Source organism: Ahaetulla prasina, chromosome 11 (genome assembly GCF_028640845.1).
Source record: "Ahaetulla prasina isolate Xishuangbanna chromosome 11, ASM2864084v1, whole genome shotgun sequence".
Taxonomy (NCBI): domain Eukaryota; kingdom Metazoa; phylum Chordata; class Lepidosauria; order Squamata; family Colubridae; genus Ahaetulla; species Ahaetulla prasina.
The window spans coordinates 4,917,108-4,936,543 of NC_080549.1; the positions used below are offsets into that span (position 1 = coordinate 4,917,108).

Consider the following 19,436-nt stretch of genomic DNA (forward strand, 5'->3'; position numbering starts at 1 on the left):
CCTAGCTCTGCACACCCACACACCCCTTTCTCCATTGGCCCCAGCTTTGCACACCCACCCTTCCATCCCCCAGCCTTCCCCTTCCCCACCTTTTGCACAGCCACACTTCTCCTTCCTCAGCTTTGCACACCCACACATACCCCCCCTTCTCCATTGGCCCTAAACTTTGCACATCCACCCACCCTTCTCCATTCCCTAGTTTTGCACACCCACACACCCCTTTCTCCATTGGCCCCGGCTTTGCACACCCACCCTTCCATCCCCCAGCCTCGCACTCCCAGCCACCCTTCCCCTTCCCCACCTTTTGCACAACCACCCTTCCGTTCCCTAGATTTGCACACCCACACACCTCCTTCCTTGGCCCCAAACTTTGCACACTCACCCATCCTTCTCCATTCCACCAGCTTTGCACAGCCATTCCCTAGCTCTGCACACCCACACACCCCTTTCTCCATTGGCCCCGGCTTTGCACACCCACCTTTCCATCCCCCAGCCTTCCCCTTCCCCACCTTTTGCACAGCCACACTTCTCCTTCCTCAGCTTTGCACACCCACACATACCCCCCCTTCTCCATTGGCCCTAAACTTTGCACATCCACCCACCCTTCTCCATTCCCTAGCTCTGCACACCCACACACCCCTTTCTCCATTGGCCCCGGCTTTGCACACCCACCTTTCCATCCCCCAGCCTCGCACTCCCAGCCACCCTTCCCCTTCCCCACCTTTTGCACAGCCACCCTTCCGTTCCCTAGATTTGCACCCCCACACATACACCCACACACACCCTTCTCCATTGGCCCCAATCTTTGCACCCCCACCCTCCCTCCCCTTTCGCCTTCCCCATCCTGGGCCCTGCGCGCCCCTTTCCCCCCATCCATCCATCCATCCCTCCATCCCTTCCCGGCTGGTGGGCGTCGGGGCGGCCAGGCGGAGGACGGGGAGGCCCTGCCCGGCCAGGCGGAGGCTGAAGCGGCCCCTCCTGCTCGGCGCGGAAGCGGCGCGTCCAACATGGAAGGCGGCAGGCCGGCGGTGGCGGCGGCGGTGGCGGGGACGGGGACGGGGCTGGGCGGCGGAGGCGGCGGTGGCGGTCAGGGGGCTTCGCTGGAGCCCGGAGGCCCGGCCCGGAGGCCCTCTCGCTTGGCCGCCCCGGCTGCCTCCTCGGCACAGGCCTCGGCCTCGCCCGGCGCCGAGCAGCCCGCCGACAGGTGAGGAAGGAAAGGAGAGCCGGGCCTCGCCACGGCAACAAAGCCCATGGTGCGCGGCCGGGCCTGGCTCCCCCGCCGGCGGGAGGAAGGGCGGGAGGGGAAACATGGGCTTTGTCGTCCCTCCCGGCGGGTCCCATAAAGGGAGAGAAGTCGAAGAGGATTGGGGGAGGGGGGGAGAGTTTGGGTCTCTGGGCAACATGGGCTTTGTGGTCCCATCCCGTCCGCCGCCCCCCCCCCCCGGCAGCCTGGAGTTGCTATTGCTTTGAGGAAACGGGTGGGTTTTGTAGTCCAGAGCAACTGGTGGGTGGTTGGAGGGGTGGTCGTTCCTTTTTTTTTGGGGGGGGGGTGCAGGGTGGGAATTGTAGTCCAGGTGAGTGACAGGAGGAGCTCCTTTTGGGGTGGGGGGCATGATGGGGTTTGTAGTGCAGCCGGGCACTCTGGAGGTGGACAGTTGGGGCGAAAAAAAAAATGCTGCTATTATTATTATTATTATTATTATTATTATTATTATTATTATTATTATTATTATTATTATTATTATTATTATTATTGCATCAGCTTTTAAAAAACCCTCACTTTGCAATGCCGCTTGCCGTTTTTGCAGCTCACAAAGCGAGTACAGGGTGATGGGGTTTGTAGTCCAGCCGGGCACTCTCTGGAAGTGGACAGTTGGGGCCAAAAAAAAAAAATGCTGCTGCTATTATTATTATTTTTTTGCATCAACTTTTAAAAAACCCTCACTTTGCAACGCTGCCTGCCCTTTTCGCAGCTCACAAAGCAAGTACAGGGTGATGGGGTTTGTAGTCCAGCGGGGCTGGGAAAGGAACACTCTATGCAGGGTGGGCAAGATGGACAGTTGGGGGGGGGGGGAATGCTATTTTTTTTTTCTTTTTGGCATCGACTTTTAAAAAATCCTCACTTTGCAACGCTGTTTGCCCTTTTCGCAGCTCACAAAATAAAGTACAGGTAGTCCTCGACTTACGTCCACAGTTGAGCCCAAAATTGCTGCTGCTAAACGAGACAGTGAGTTTCGCCTCGTTTTACGACCTTCCCTCCCACTCTTGCTAAGGGAATCACTGCAGTCATTAAATGAATAACCCGGTTGTTAAGTGAATCTGGCTTCCCCGTTGACTTGGCTTGTCGGAAGGTCACAAAAGGGGGATCACGTGACCCTTGAGCACGGCGACCGTCATAAATAGAGGAGTCAGTTTCCAAGGGTCCCAATTTTAATCACGTGACCAGGGCTATATGCTGCAAAGGTGGTGAATGTGAAAAATGTCATTTTTTTTTCAGTGCCCTTGTAACTTTGAACGGTCACTAAACGGAACACTTTTAAGTCGAGGCCTACCTAGTATAGATAGAAAAGCAGTTTTTAAAAAAGTCAAATCACATATTACGTGTCCTTTTGTAGCCCTACAGGATCCCATGTTGAGTGGTGCAAACAACTCATCGCTGCTACGATTTCTAGCCAGATTTCGGGATCTGTCCTTTCGGACAACGTATCCAGAGAATATCGGGTAAGTTTTTAATCTTAATTTATTGAATGTATCTTATCAGTAGTACTGAGAGTTTTAGGAATAGAGTAGAAATTAGAATTCTTTATTGAATTCTTTATAGAATTCTTCATTGGCCAAGACACACAAGGAATAAACTCTCAGTGTATGTACAGCAATAGTGATAGATCGTTGATCGTAGTCATTTTAAAAATACATTCATCATAAAACATTAGACACAACACTTAGTGATAGTCATAGGATACTAAATAAGCAACCAAGTTGCCATACCTGTCAGCTAAGATATAATACAGATAGTCCTGGTTTTATAAAAGTTTCATTTAGTGACCATTCAAAGTTACAACGGCAGTGGAAAAGAAGAGACTTAATGACTGTTTTTCACACTTACGACCCTTGTACCGCGTGATCAAAATTGAGATGCTTGGCAACTGGCTCGGACTTACGACCGTTGCCGTATCCCAAGGTCACGTGATTCCCCTTTTGCGACCTCCTGTCAGTGGATTCACTTAAGTCAATTCACTTAACAAACTCGGGTTACCAACTGATCAACCGCAGCAATTCACTTAACAGCGGTTTGCAAGAAAGTTCGTAAAATGGGGCAAACCTCACTTGGCCAACGCCTCACTTAGTGACAGAAATGTTGGGCTCAATTGGGGCCGTAAATCGAGGACTAACTGTGTGGCACAGGAAGGGGGCAGTTTATAGGTAGTGCTCAACTTACGACAAGTTGCTTAGCAACGGTTTGAAATTGTGACAGAAAGCCTGCCTCCCCCCCCTTTAAAAAAAAGTACTTATGACCCAGTTTTAACGTTCTCACAAAGGTGCCCCCCCCACAACCATGTGAACACATTTTGGGTACTTGGCAACAAACCTGCATTTACTATGGCTTGTAGTCCATGTGCCCATGATTTACCTCTGATTTCCCAATAGTGTTTTATAGCCTAGTAAATATTATTAAACTTGGGTTACTGTGTTGGGAAAATAAAGATTATATATTACCAGCAAAGGAAGAATTTAGTGAGCAAATGGGTGAATTTAGTGAGCAAAATTCCCCATATGGGTGGATCTGTTGTAGAAAAAAAATTGAGTTTTTTCCCCCTTGTTTCTTAGTTGATATTTTATTTGTTTATGGCCAGGTAAGTAAAAAAAAATATCTTCAAACCAACTACAATTTGGACAGATAAGTTGCATCTGTCTGCAGTTACATTGGCTGATGGAATTGGTGGTTAAATTTCCATTCTCCATATATCTTGTTTTTTTTTCTTTATTCAATATTTTTTCCGATTGAGAACTTGAAGGAATATCTTTAGCTAACTTCCTGGAGAACTGTCGCCAATCAGGGTTCAAACATTGCATTTACTTCTCACATTCTGTTAAGATAATAATAAAGAACAAATAAATACACAGTGGTAGATGTTAGTTCTAACTTTGGGTGTGCCTTGTTCAATTAATTACCTGACTGAAATGATCAAGGTTTAAACAGTTGCTTAAATTTATTCAGATTACCCAGTAGTGGTAGATTATCGGCTACTTTGTAGTGGTAAACTATTATTTAACTATGCAAAATAAATCTGAATATTTCAGTGGTACTTGTTTTCTGCGAAAACCAAGTGTGGAAGAAATGAAATGATTTGTGCATCCATGTTAAAATGCCAACCTTACCTTTGTTTTTGTTTTAATGACAGTATTTTCTTTAAAAAAAAAATCAGTGAAGTAATTGCATATTTTGAATGCTGTTATCCAAATTCTACTGACCAAAGATTTCACTTTCTGGTCTTCTTTAAGGTTCTGGTCCTCTTGATATATTTTTTTTTATGTCAACACCTTCAAGAAATTAATGGAAGAGATTCCACAATTATTATTTTTTTGTGGGGAGTGGGGGGAAGTTCCTTGGTCATTTGAAGATCCTTGATGCATTCATATTCAATCTTGTAATAAGTGATCGTATAGATCTGTGGTCCTGATTGGGCCTCTGAGAACACCTTCATGGAAGTGGCTTTGCCTAAAAATCAGAATTTCAGTCTATAACTTGTTGGATAATATCTGTATTTTAACTAACAGGTGTACAGGAAGCCCACCGTAAGGGTAAGGATATATGTGGCTATCAGCAAGTTAGACTCTTACCTGTTCTGTGCTTTTTTTTTTTTTCCTGTTGTGTTCAAAACTTGATGTGCCTTTGGTGTTTGTTTTTCTTGACTTTATAAATGGTTGTTTTCAAGCTGTTGGGCCATCTCGCTACGCAGCAAAAAAGCTCGTTTGCCATAGAACTGTTGTATGTTGTATTCAAGGGCTTTCATGAACAATAAAAACCAGATTCGGGTAAAGGTAAAGGTTCCCCTTGCACATATGTGCTAGTCGTTCCCGACTCTAGGCGGTGCTCATCTCCGTTTCAAAGCCGAAGAGCCAGCGCTGTCCGAAGACGTCTCCGTGGTCATGTGGCCGGCATGACTCAACACCAAAGGTGCACGGAACGCTCTTACATTCCCACCAAAAGGTGGTCCCTATTTTTCTACTTGCAATTTTTTTTTTTTATGTGCTTTCAAACTGCTAGGTTGGCAGAAGCTGGGACAAGTCACGGGAGCTCACCCCGTTAACGCGGCATGAGGGATTCGAACCCGTTGAACTGCCGGCCGACCTTTCGATCAACAAGCTCATCGTCTTAGCCACCGAGCCACCACATCCCTGAAAAAAAATTAGGAGTATTTTAACTTTCGTTGGAAAGGCAAGGGAAACAACTTAGGTTTTATCCTATTAATTCTGACCAAATAAGTCCTCCCAGCTGACGCTTGCATGCTGCACAGGACTATTTTAGCAGCTGTAAAACGGGCAGTGTGCTCAAGTGGTTGGAAAGGAAAGTCTAAGGAAAGCCTTAATTTAGTCTGTGAGTCAACAAGAGGCCCATTCATGCCTCTCTTTACACAAGCTTGATTGTCAAACTCTTCAGAGAGGGAGTTTTAACTCGGGGGTCTGAGGGGGTTATCGCTGCAGTAGCCAGTAGCGTGGCTCCCCAAATTGTTAAAACAGATTTACTTCGATGTCTCCAGGGTATTCTGCAAAAGGCTACAGATTCCATATTCACAGAGTTGGAAGGTACCTTGTAGGTCATCTAGTCCGACCCCCAACATTTCACTTCTCATCCAAGAAGCTTCTTTGGTTCTGAAGAAGTTTCTCGGATGAGAAGCGAATTCTACATCAACCGTGACCTGGATGATGTAGAATCTCCATGGAGATTCATTTGGCGGTCATTTTTTCTTCTTTTTGCTTTGCTGTCCTTTCGCAGAAAGCGCTCCTCTTTCAAATGATCAAATAGGCAAGCAAGAAATGCATAAAAACAAGAAGAAGAAAAAACTTGGACTGCTTACTATCTGCTTCCTTACTTTATAAGGAGACTTTTAACCATATAAGTATGATGCATATGGCGAACCTTCAATTAAAATATCAAGATGAAAAGCCACTGCCATAAACACATTTGTTTTAAGTTTTTATTTGTGAAAGGCAAGGATTTTATTTTCAGTTACATATTGCATTTTTTCCCCCTTGTTTCCCTATCTGATTGCATAACGTTCAGCCAGATCTTTCTAGCTTCTTATTTTTGTGTGTGTGTGTGCCAGATCTTCTGCTATATTCCACACCCTTCATCTGTGATAGACGAGACTTAAGGCACAACAGCTCAGTTCTGCTCTTTGAAATGATATTCTATAAAGCGCAATCTACCTTAATCTTCTAAAGCTTGGCTGCTGACGGTTTGAAGGTCAATTGAACACTGCTTTCTGAATGAACGGGACCCAGACGAGAAGAGCTAAGGAATTTATCCAGTTCTTTAGCTCCCTAAACGAAACATGGAGATTTAGGTGGACAGTCAAAGCCATTGGACAGAATAAGGAGACATCCAAAGCCATCAGAAGAGAGGTGTCTGGTCAAAAGGACTATCCTTTCTTCAACTCTAGAGCAGTCGTCTTCCAAATTGGGCAACTTTAGGACCTGTGGATTTCAACTCCCAGAATTGGGAGCCAGCCACATTTGGAGTTTGGAGACAACCTGCTCTAGAGGAAGCCTTTCAAAGCTCTCTGCGCCATCAGACAGAGGTTTCCAACCTTAGCAAATGGAAGGCTTGTGGACTTCACTTCCCAGAATTCCCATGGCGGCTTTGAAGTCCACAAGTCTTCAAAGCTGCCAAGATATCAGTTGACCCAGACGTTCTCAAAAGTTATTTGAGGAGCACCAACGTACCATCATTCATGGATTGACTCGGCTCTGGGAGGGAAACCCAGAATGTGACCTGCAGAACCATTTCAAACTGACATTTTAATGAGATGGAACAGAACCGTGTTCTGGCACGGCACGTTTCCCTGAATCTCACTCCAAATCTCCCTTTATGTTAATTATTATTAATGAGCAGATTCTAAGACAGTTTCATTGCATTCTTAGCCAAAAAAAAAAACTTTTCATAGAACCAGCGAAGGAAGGGAAACGTCACTGTTCAATCTTCAAATTGTTGCATGGTTTCTGTTTTCTGCTACCGAGATGTGCTGCCAGTCAGTTTCCTTCTTGTCATTTTTTAAAAGCATGCTGGCTACTCTTATCCTCTGCATTTTGCCTTCCCCCCCCCCCCCCCTGTTTTGAGAGGTTTAAAAGATTTCTCGTGTGCGAAGGACAAGGCCGTACTTCGTGTTCTGCGAGAGTAAGGTTTTTCTCTCCAAAGGATGGAAATGCATGCGTTCCTTGTTCATTCCTTGCGTTTTGTTGTGTTTTCTTTTGTTTTCTTTTGTTTTAACCAAAGTAGCCAGTTTCGTAGGTGCCAACCTGTAAGGCTTCGACGCATTCGATTGGGGAAAGGTATGAAAAACGCTGGCGTTGATGTTGAAGTATCCACTACTGTCTCTTTTTTGCAAAAAAAGAAAATAATAATTGAAAAACACATTCTGTCCTTTCACTTTGTTCTGTGCATGTTTTTCCCCCTCCTCTTACTTCTGCTTGCCACTCGCAACCTTGCAATTCAGGACATTCAGGATGGACGCAATGGTTATCCTTCTGACGCAGAATTCGATCAGGTTTATATTTATACTCCTATTTCGTTACCCCTAACTTAAATAGCTAGTGCAGTGATGGCGAACCTTTTCGGCACCAAGTGCCCAAACCGGAATGTGCGTGCATGTACGCGCGCCGGAGCATCGGAAACCCAAAGAGCAGCTGGCTGGCGTGCACATAATGGCCTTTTTTGGGACATTTGCAAGCCATTTTTTTTGGACTGTTTTCAGGCCATTTTCAGGCTCTTTTTGGCCTGGAAAACTGTCCGAAAAACAGCTGGAAAATGGCCCAGAAAAGGTCTGAAAATGGTCCGAAAAAACGGGTGGAAAATGGCCCAGAAAACGGCTGGGAAATGGTCTGAAAAAACAGCCTGGTTTTGGGGCATTTTGGGGGGCATTTTTTGGGGTGTTTTCCGGAGCTCCAACAGCCACGAATACCAGCTAGCCGGCGTGCATGTGCGAGCCGGAAACCATAAGAGCAGCTGGCGACGGCACGCGTGCCCATAGAGAAGGCTCTGCGTGTCACCTCTAGCACGCCTACCATAGGTTCGCCATCACAAAGCTAGTGTTTTTCCATGGGACGTTGGAAAAGGGCAACTATGCTAGGGTTTTGTTAACCTATTCCTCCACATCTTGACAACCGAACGGCGGACGTGAAACATGGAAACGTGAAACCAGGGGTCTGTTTTGAAGGACCTAGGAAATAAATTCCTGCCAAGGATAGAATTGCTAAACTGGGGAGGTTCTTCTTTAAAATGTTCCAAAGCTTAGCCTTATTCCCTAGGGACTGTGAACTTTCGAGTAGGGGTAATCCTTGACTTACAACCATTCGTTTAGCGGCCAAAGTTAACGACGGCTCGGGAGGAAAAAAGGAATTGTAATCATTTTTCACACTTAACGCCCATCCCCGGGGTCAGTCGATCAAAGTTCAGCCGCTTGGCAACCGATTCGTATTTATGACGGTCGCCTGGGGTCATGTATAATCCACTTTTGTGTCCTTCTGACAAGCGAAACCAACGAAGAAGCCAGATTCACTGAGCAACGGTGATGAGAAAGGTGGTAAAATACGAAAGACCTCCCTTAATCACTGTCTCCGTTAGCAGCAGAAAATTCGGTTCTCAATTACTGTATTTTTCGGAGTATAAGACTATACTCCGGACTATCAGATGCACCTACTTCTTTTGGGGAGGAAAGCAAGAAAAAAAATCTGCCTCTGCATCTGCCTCCCAGCAATTTGCCTCCTTGCAGCAAACAGCGGAGGTGGCAATAGGCCATGGCAATCCCTGCAGCCTGAAACAGCTGATCTTTGGGAGGACGATCCAACCGACAATCAGCTGCTTGTGCTAATCAGGCTGTGCTGAAGCTGAAACTGAAATGGGCTGTTTGCTGCAAGGAGGCAAATTGCTGGGAGGCAGAGGCCAAAAGGTGGGGTCCGGCGGGTGGGCGGGGCTACATTTGGTATATAAAATGCACCCAAATTTTCACCCTCTTTTAGGGGAGGGTAAAAAGTGCCTCTTATACTCCAAAAAGTACGGTAATAGTCATAAGTCGAGGGCTGTCCGTAGCCACGAGGTAGAGAAGACGGCCACTGGTGCTTGAAAAGGGCCACGGGAACGTCTTTTCCTCCATTATCGATGCCGCGTGATGCCGTTAAGAGGGTACCCTGGCATCTTGGACCCACGATTAACGCAAGCAGGGCTGAAAGAGGAACAGTCTCGCAGCACAAATGTGATCTCTTAAGATCTCCAGCAGGTGAGGAGACTTAACGAAGCTTGGCTTACCACACCGCCTCCGTTTCCCTAAGCCTTGCTGAAGCCTTTTAGATCCATAGGAACTTAACAACCTTTGTACGCGCTTCTGGGACAATCAGTCTGACTTTTGCGTAAGTGTTTTGCCACTTAACCCCGTGTCGCTTTCGTCAGCGTGTCGTCAAAGAGCAAAGGCATCCAGCTTCACGGATGCTCCGTAGAACCTGGACAGATTTTCTCTTGCCTTGATCAAGCTCAAGAGGTCTGAGATCGGCCACTGGATCACCATCCCCTACTCCTCCTGCTCGGGAATCCGTTCCCTTCTGAATCCCAGGAACCCTTTCCTTCGCGGTGGGGTGAATCACATTCGTAACATCGGCGTCCCTCCCGCTTCGTCAAATTCCCCCGTCCCGCTCCCACGGAAAACGCCGTGTGAGCCGTATCAGCCACGACCGATCCCTCGCAGAACCAGAGTAGTGGGTGATGAACTGGGATCCAAGTGGCGGGATCCTGTGATCTTGCCTCCTTGTCTGCAAACAAGTGTCTTTCCCCCTCCTCTGCCCCCCCCCCGCGCCCAGCATTGACCTGTATGAAACGTGCAATTTGTGCGGCTTCTGTAACTTCCTAGCCAAAGCGACTTGCAAGTGGTTTTTTCCCCACTTTGTGTCAAAACGAGACCCGGAATTTAATTTGCCCCTTTTGGATCTCTCTTGCCAGGCCCTGAGGGATGGGAACAAGCTGGCCCAGATGGAAGAAGCCCCTCTCTTTCCCGGAGAGTCCATCAAAGCGATCGGTAAGTGAGACCGCTTAAAACGAAGACGGCCATAGCGCTTCTCCTCGGCTGCTAGATGTCACGGGAAAGCCATCTCCCTAGCCTTTTCGGTATCTTCCAAAACGCGGCTGCAAGATTTTCATCTTTGCATCTTTAATCCCTTCAACCCAAACCAGGGCTCGCCCCGAGCACATAAGGCGGCTCCGTCTGAAAAGAATTTTAATGACAAATTAACATAGAATTAAGCGAGCCGTGAGGTGGACGTGTCTTGAGTATAATCCCGCAGATACTTAACTGCTCAGCGGTTTCATCCCGATGCTTTGTTGTAGTTTTTTGGGGTTCTTTTTAAGTGTTCCAATACTTGGGAATGAAACTTTGGCGATCTGAACTTTGAAAACATTTTGCTTCTCATGTAAGAAGCTCAACTGAAGAAGCCTCTCAGATGAGAAGCGAAAGGTTTTTGAAAGAAAAAGCTAAGGAAGTCCCGTTGTCTTTTGGAAAAGCACCTTTAGGATAAAGGTGACCTGGTTGTAATGCTTTTGCTATTTCCCCAAACTGGCTGGCTGGGGAATTCTGGGAGTTGAAGTCCACAGGTATTAAAGATTTCCTTCCCTGGAGATTAATTGCTCAATAATGTCGGTAGGACAGCACAATACTTGCTATATTACTGTACTTGCTCTGTAGCAGAGGTGGGTTTCAGCCGGTTCTGACCAGTTCTGGAGAATCGGTAGTGGAAATTTTGAGTAGTTCGGAGAAAAATTTCTGACTGGCCCCGTTCCCATCTATTCTCTGCCTCCCGAGTCCCAGCTGATCAGGAGGAAATGGGGATTTTTTAGTATCCTTCCCCTGCCACGCCCACCAAGCTATGCCACGCCCACCAAGCCACTCCCACGGAACCTGTAGTAAAAAAAATTGAAACACACCACTGCTCCTATAGTAATATGAAGATGTCTATTTCTATTGTAGAAATACAAAACTAAAACGAAGGGCGTGAAAGATTTTTTAAAAAAAAATAAAATCCTTTATTATACCTTGCTGTGCAAAGAGACTTTATTCCACCCGTAACGCTGTATTCAAATTGGGATTTGAAAGCAGAGATCATATCTTGCATGAAAGAGTTTTCAATAGAGGGATGTAAGCACTAATAAAATGTCACCTTTTTTCTCAGCTAAAGATGTGGTCTATATCTGCCCATTCATCGGAGCCATCAATGGCACGTTGACAGTGACCGATTACAAAATGTATTTCAAGAATGTTGAGAGGGTGAGTCTTTGTTCTGAATTGCACATTATGCATTTTCTTTCTTTCTGAATAGAATAGAATAGAATAGAACAGAATAGAATAGAATAGAAACAGAAACAGAAATAGAAATAGAAATAGAAATAGAATTAATAGAAATAGAGGGTAGATTAGAATAGAATTGAAATAGAATTAATAGAAATAGAGAATAGAATAGAATAGAATAGAATAGAATAGAATAGAATAGAATAGAATAGAATAGAATAGAATAGAATAGAATAGAATAGAACAGTACAGTACAGTACAGTACAGTACAGTACAGTAAAGAACGGAACGGAACGGAATAGAATAGAAAGGAAATAGAATAGTTGGAAGGGACCTTGGAAGTCTTCAAGTCCAACCCCCTGCCCAGGCAGGAAACCCTACACCACTTCAGACAAATAGTTATCCAATCTCTTCTTTAAAACTTCCAGTGTTCTGGAACTTCTGGAGGCAAGTTGTTCCACTGGTTAATTGTTCTCACTGTCAGGAAGTTTCTCCTTAATTCTAGGTTGCTTCTCTCCTTGATCAGTTTCCACCCATTGCTTCTTGTCCTGCCCTCAGGTGCTTTGGAGAATAGCTTGACTCCCTCTTCTTTGTGGCAGCCCCTGAGATATTGGAAGACTGCTGTCATGTCTCCCCTAGTCCTTCTTTTCATTAAACTAGACATACCCAGTTCCTGCAACCGTTCTTCATATGTTTTAGCCTCCAGTCCTCTAATCTTCTTTGTTGCTCTTCTCTGCACTTTTTACATCGTGGTGATCAAAACCGGATGCTGTAGTCCAAGTGTGGCCTTACCAAGGCCTTATAAACATGGTATTAACACTTCACGTGATCTCGATTCTATCCCTCTTTTTATGCAGCCTAGAACTGCGTTGGCTTTTTTTCTAGAGCAGTGTGTTTCAAACTTGTCTATTTCAAGATGCATAAACCTCAACTGCCACGTTTGAGAAAGACCGTTCTAGAGCCTTCTTGCTCTCACACTTTTTTGCAACTAGAAATTTATGCACGTATAAACCAGGGTCGGATTTCAAAACCTGTCGCTACCGTTTTGCTCGTGGGCGTGCATGCCTGTGTGACAGTTCTGCGCATGCACAGAAGCTTCCGGGCGGGTGGGCAGTGCCTCCTGGCGCCGCCACTACAGGCTAACCGGTAGCAACTCACCACTGGTATGAACTAAGCATAAACGCCCACAGTAAACTAACGTATCCTAACGTATCCGCAGTAAACTAACGTATCCTACCCCAAGTATTTACCTATGTGTGTATTTTAAATAAAAAACGTAATTTTTTCAAATTCAAATTTCAGGATCCACATTTTGTCCTTGACGTTCCCCTCGGAGTAATAAGTAGAGTGGAAAAGATTGGTGTGCAGAGCCACGGAGACAACTCTTGCGGTATAGAGATTGTTTGCAAGGTACGGATTGGGTGTCTGTAGAGATTCTCCATCATCCAGGTCATGGTTGTCCCAAAGGTGCTTTCTCAGGAGGCAACTGGACTTTCTTGTTTTTTCTTTTGAAGACCTTTCGCTTCTCCTCCAAGAAGCTTCTTCAGCTCTGACAGGATAGGTGGGGAAATGGAAGGATTGATGTTCCTTGCAGACAGCTGGTCATTTGCATCCTATTGTGTCTCGCTCGCTTTCCCTGCAGCCGGGTCCCTCTTAACTCCTGCCGAACGCTGAGGAATGTCCTGGCATGCCTCCAGGCCCCAGCCCTGGCTCCATGCCCAGGCAAACGGAGCAACTAGACCCCTCCCCCTCCCCCACAGCATGTGAGCCTGAGGAATGTGAATTACCAACAGCTGGAACCTGGAGAGATCCTCGCTTCAGGAGAATTGATAGGCGGCGTCAGCAAAAGGAAGGGAGGGGCAGGCCTGGATAAGTGCTGAGTCATGGAGCCACACCCCATGGCCTATATAAAGGATCTGCTTTCTGGCATTCTCTGAGTCAGGCAAAGTCTACCTTGGATTGCTGAAGTCACTTCCTGGTCTCCTGCCTGCCTTGAGAACTTTGCTAGGACTTTGGCAGAGCTGCAGAGGCACGCCTGATTCAGACTTCTCCGACCCGGCTGTCAGCGGAGGAGTGGGACACGACACATCCTTTTAGTGGGTCTTTGAAGCAGTTGGAGGTTTATCTGTGTCCTCAGGGTCACCTGAAAAGCGCTCCTGGTTCCCGTAGTTTGCGATTCTTTTTCTCTGGAAATCCATTCCATCCCAAATTGTAAAGCTAAAAGTCTGTAGAGATTCTCCGTCATCCAGGTCATGGTTGTCCCAAAGGTGCTTTTTTTCAGGAGGCAACTGGACTTCCTTGGTTTTTTTTCCTTTTGAAGACGTTTCGCTTCTCATCCAAGAAGTCAGAGCTGAAGAAGCTTCTCGGATGAGAAGCAAAACATCTTCAAAAGAAAAAAAACCCAAGAATCTCCAGTTGAAACTCCTGGGGGGGGGGAAATCACCTTTGGTACAAAAATGCCACTTTTTGATTTCTGTACAAAAATAATGCTATTGCGTCAGGCTTCCCCCCCCCCCCCCAACAAAGTAGAACCAGTGGGCCAAACACTCAAAGATCCATGAACTTCTGCTAAGACGTTTCATTGTAGGAAAGGTACAAAGCCATTACGAAGGAATCCTGCGAACCTGCACAACAAACAGGAGTTCTGGTTTGCCAGAATCCAAGATCATCCAAGCTCAGAGAGCACGAAGGACCCCACAGTTCAGTCCTGAGCTGCCAATAACTCTCTCCTGTTGAGTAATCCAAATTCAACTTCATGTGCTGCTTTTTTCCATCTTAAAGGAAAGTCCAGGCGGGTTCTGTTTGGTAGGGGGGGGAGGGATGTTGTTTGTTCCTTGTTTTGGGATGGTCCAATCAATTATCAGCTATTTGTTTGTTGTGATCCATTTGAGAAGCAGCTTTCCCAAGCCGCTCGCCACTATTGTCCAAGAAATCAAAAGTTTAGGATGGAATTTTACTGTGCCCAAAACATACAGTAGTGGCCAAAATTGTGGAATGTGATGCCAAGTATACGTCGGAGACGGCGCATTTGAAAGGTGTTCAGCTTTCTCTCCTGCCGTGCGTAAAGGGTCCAAGACTCACTGCAGTACAAGAGTGTGCGCAGGGCGCAGGCTCTGTAGACCTGGATCTTTGTAATAATAATAATAATAATAGTAGTAGTAGTAGTAGTAGTAGTAGTAGTAGTAATAATAATAATAATAATAATAATAATAATAATAATAATATCAGAGTTGGAAGGGACCTTGGAGGTCTTCTAGTCCAACCCCCTGCCCAAGCAGGAAACCCTACACCATTTCAGACAAATGGCTATCCAACATCTTCTTAAAACCTTCCAGTATTGAAGCATTCACAACTGCTGGAGGCAAATTGTTCCACTGATTAATTGTTCTAACTGTCAGGAAATTTCTCCTTAGTTCTAGGTTGCTTCTCTCCTTGATTAGTTTCCACCCATTGCTTCTTGTCCTGCCCTCAGGTGCTTTGGAGAATAAATTGACCCCCCTCTTCTTTGTGGCAGCCCCTGAGATATTGGAACACTGCTATCATGTCTCCCCTAGTCCTTCTTTTCTCTAGACTAAACAAATCCAATCCCTGCAACCGTTCATCGTATGTTTTAGCCTCCAGTCCCCTAATCATCTTCGTTGCTCTTCCCTGCACTCTTTCTAGAGTCTCAACATCCTTTTTGTATGTTCCATCAGCTTCTTATTAAGCCATACTCCCTTTGTAAGTCTGGAAAATGTGGTGGCCGCTTTACCAATACGTTTACTCAACTCGGTATCTAAAGAAAGAGTGTCGGAGATAGTTGAGCCGAGGTACACAAAGTCATGGACGACCTCCAGTTCTTGTGCTATGTTTGATGGCTAATAACACCACTTTTTTTTGGAGTTTCAACATAATCCTATTCCACTGGTGGAATGGCCTGGGAATAGCCCAGACCTTCACCCCATTGAAAAACTATGGAGCCGACTAAAGAAACTGGTTAGTCAGAAGCGACCCAGCAATAAAACCCAGTTAATAGGAAACCATCCTTCAATCTTGGTTTCACATGATAACAGCTGCAGAACTAAAAGACTTGGTTCACTCCATGGGAAGACGTTGTAATTGTGTAATTCATGCTAAAGGTTACTCAACTATTAACTGACAGAGTGATAATTTTTGTATATCTTGTTTTTTCTATGGTGATAATTTTATATATCTTGTTTTTTTCTACGTGTTTCACTTTTTTTCTTTCTACTGTAACTGCTATTCTAATAGCAAATCCTTCATAAAAGTTATTGCATTACATTCCTGATTAAATTACCTTTCCATTGATATATAATTTTAAGGTACTACTCCAAAAAAAAAAAAAAAGAAGTGGTGTTATTAGCCAGTTTTAGAAAATACACTTTTCCCAAAAGGTTTCCACAATTTTGGCCACAACTGTAAATTAAACACGATTTTCACTAGCAAGAATCGTCAATGCAAAATGCTTATATTTCTAGAAAGTGCTGTATTTTTTTATATATATATAAAACCAGTCAGACCTAATGATATCTTTCAACAGGATATGAGAAATTTGCGGTTTGCTTATAAGCAGGAAGAACAGAGACTGGAGGTTTTTCAGAACCTGATTATTCGAGCATTTCCGCTTTCTCACGGGCTGGTAAGCCTAAACGAAAAGTTCTTACCCCCTAGCAAAACACACGAGGAAGAATAAAGGGATGTAAATATGTTGACTTTTTTTTCACTATCGCAAAACGGTAAATCTCATCATGGACGCCAGGACAACAAGATTACCGTATTTTTCAGACTATAAAATGCACTTTTTTAATCTCCCAAAAGGGGATGAAAATGTCTGTGTGTCTTATAGACCGAATATTGCTGAAGCCATTTGTTGGCCTCCGCATGCCCTGTTTTCGGGTCTTTTTTTTTTTTTTTACTTTTTGAGGGCTTTTTTCAGCCTGTTTTTGAAGCTTTTTTTCGGCTCGTTTTTTTCCCCAAAAAAATGGGCTGAAAAAAGCTTTGAAGATGGAACGAAAAAAGCCTCGAAAACAGGCCAGAAAAAGTCCCAAAAACGGGCCAGAAAAAGTCTGGGGATGGGTAGAAAAATGGCCCAAAAAAAGGGAGGCCAAAAACTTTTTTTGGTTGCTTTCTTCTAAATTTAGGTGCGTCTTATAGTCGGAAAAATACAGTAATTTTGTACCTAACAGTTATGGAGAGAATATAGAGAGAATAAGGTTTCCCTCTTGAATGGGATTATGTTATGCCAGTTAATGACTTAACGACTACAATTGAACCCAAAATTTCTGTCACTAAGCAAGACAGCTGTTAAGTGAGCTTTGCCCCATTTTACCTTTCTTTTTTTTTTTGCATTTATATCCCGCCTTTCTCCGAAGACTCAGGGCGGCTTACATTGTGTTAAGCAATAGTCTTCATCCATTTGTATATTATATACAAAGTCAACTTATTGCCCCCAACAATCTGGGTCCTCATTTTACCTACCTTATAAAGGATGGAAGGCTGAGTCAACCTTGGGCCTGGTGGGGCTTGAACCTGCAGTAATTGCAAGCAGCTGCTGTTAATAAGAGACTGTCTTACCAGTCTGAGCCACCAGAGGCCCACAGTTGAATCACAACACAGTTGAATCACAACAATAACCTTGAATCTGGATTCCCCATTGACTGCTTGTCAGAAGGTCACAAAAGGGAGCCACATGACTCCGGGACACGGCAATGGTCATAACTTTGAGCCAGTTGCAAGCATCTCAGTTTTGCTACAAAGGTCATAAATGTGAAAAACGGTCATTTTTTCAGAACTACCTATAATATTAAAAATGAGTAGTGGGTAGTTAGGTTTGCTGGCACGCAGATTCCTTCTTACTTCTCACAACTAAATTTTTGTAGGGAGATCAAAAAATGAAGTTCAGTGACCCTAACTTTGGCTTTTCTTTCATTGCACTCAGCCGTTCTTTGCGTTCAGTTACAAAGAGAAATTTCCTACTAACGGTTGGAAAGTTTATGATCCGGTGGCAGAATATAAAAGACAGGTGAGCCTGGTTGATTTTCATGGTTTGGAATACCACCCAATATCAAGCATTCTGCGTATGTACACATGCACACCTCAATAGAATAGAATAGAATAGAATATGAATATGAATATGAATTAGGAGTAGAATAAAATAGAATGGAATAGAACGGAATGGAATGGAATGGAACGGAACAGAAATAGAAATAGAAATAGAAATAGAAAGAATAATGCAAGTAGAGTAGAGTAGAGTAGAATTTTTTATTGCCCAAGTGTAATTGGACACACAAGGAATTTGTCTTGGTGCATATGCTCTCGGTGTACATAAAAGAAAAGATACCATCAAGAATCATAAGGTACAACACTTAATGATAATCATAGGGTACAAATAAGCAATCAATATCAATATAAATCATAAGGATTTATAAAAAAATTATATAAATTTATATAAATCGGAAGAATATTTGTCTCTCCGCCTGTAGGAAAATAATCATAATAAATCTATATATTTGAATACCAATTCTCTGCCAAATTGCTCAAGGCTGTTTACAGTATACAGTAGAGCTAAATGGATATAACACATTAACACGATACATGAAGAATAGGGAAAATAACAGGTGTCTTACCTGTACAATATACACACCAGGAATTTTAAACTTTAAGCTGCCTGCGTGCTGTGTTCCCAAACATTATTGCATATTTGTAATTTAATCCCGGGGGTGTGAGTGTGGGAGAATCACTCTACCAAATTATTTATCACAATTAGGTTACAATTGCTTCCTTGCTTCATAGAGTCGCTCTGTCATTATCAAAGTTTGATGTATATAAAAAATGTTTTGTTTCCAAGGGTTTACCCAACGAGAGCTGGAAAATATCCAAAATTAACAGCATGTATGAATTTTGCGACACATACCCTGCCGTTCTTGTTGTGCCAACCAGCGTCAAAGACGAAGATCTCTCCCGGGTGGCTGCTTTTCGAGCAAAAGGCAGAGTTCCAGTAAGTAAGATTGAGATTCAAAATTGAAAAGTTGATGTCAAACTTCATTCGCACCCTCGTACCATAACTGACGCGTTTTCACGAATGCTTAATTGTAAATCAGATCATTCCTCAAGGATATAGGCTGAATCTATATGAAGGAAAGCTGGATTGAAAGAGGATGTGCTGGGTTTTAAAAGTGGAAAAAGAATAGCACGGTCACGATCGAACTCCTGGCAGTGGGCAAAGTTAGTGTGCGATTCTGCATTCTAACAACAGGGAAGGGAAGGGAAGGAAGGAAGGAAGGAAGGAAGGAAGGAATACCACTTAGACTTTTATACCGCTTTACAGTGCTTTACACTGTAAGCGATTAAAGTTGCGAATGCTCCAAAACTGCAAGTATTTAAGAAGAGATTGGACAACCATTTGTCTGAAGTGGTGAAGGGTTTCCTGCCTAAGCAGGGGGTTGGACTAGAAGACCTCCGAGGTCCCTTCCAACTCTGTCAGCCTCCACTCCAATCCTCACATCCTTTTGCACACTTTATATTCAGTAGTTAGATTGCAATGGGGTTTTATGTGTAATGTAAATAGTTCATGGATTCAGGTTAAGTAGAGAGGGCCCTTTAAGAGTGTCGTCTGACATGAGATCAAGGGGAGGGGAGATTGATGGTTTGAATTGCCAACACTGCAGAAGATAGGCAGGAATAGCCAACACTCCAGAAGATAGGCTCAAATTACAGAAAGATCTTGACAGACTTGAACATTGGGCGCTATCTAACAAAATGAAATTCAACAGCGAAAAAAGTAAGGTTCTACATTTAGGCAAAAAAACCAAAATGCACAGGTACCATATATGTGGTACCTTGCTCAATAGTAGTACCTGTGAGAGGGATCTTGGAGTCCTAGTGGAC

General features: G+C 44.2%; 1 protein-coding gene across 3 annotated transcripts in view; it reads left to right on the top strand.

Moving 5' to 3' along the window:
- The first annotated feature begins 1,044 nt into the window (after positions 1 to 1,044).
- Positions 1,045 to 19,436, top strand: part of MTMR1 (myotubularin related protein 1) — a 37,708-nt gene continuing 19,316 nt past the window's right edge. Inside the window, exons 1-9 of one of the 3 annotated variants that reach the window (XM_058196887.1) lie at positions 1,045 to 1,204; positions 2,616 to 2,721; positions 4,780 to 4,803; positions 10,211 to 10,286; positions 11,434 to 11,528; positions 12,852 to 12,959; positions 16,090 to 16,188; positions 17,488 to 17,571; positions 18,397 to 18,546. In XM_058196887.1, coding sequence (XP_058052870.1) covers positions 10,241 to 10,286; positions 11,434 to 11,528; positions 12,852 to 12,959; positions 16,090 to 16,188; positions 17,488 to 17,571; positions 18,397 to 18,546 — 582 coding nt within the window. In that variant the 5' untranslated portion in view covers positions 1,045 to 1,204; positions 2,616 to 2,721; positions 4,780 to 4,803; positions 10,211 to 10,240. Of the gene's footprint in view, positions 1,205 to 2,615; positions 2,722 to 4,779; positions 4,804 to 7,747; positions 7,770 to 10,210; positions 10,287 to 11,433; positions 11,529 to 12,851; positions 12,960 to 16,089; positions 16,189 to 17,487; positions 17,572 to 18,396; positions 18,547 to 19,436 lie in introns of those variants that run through there. The other 2 variants (XM_058196888.1, XM_058196886.1) reach the window with 2 other exon arrangements.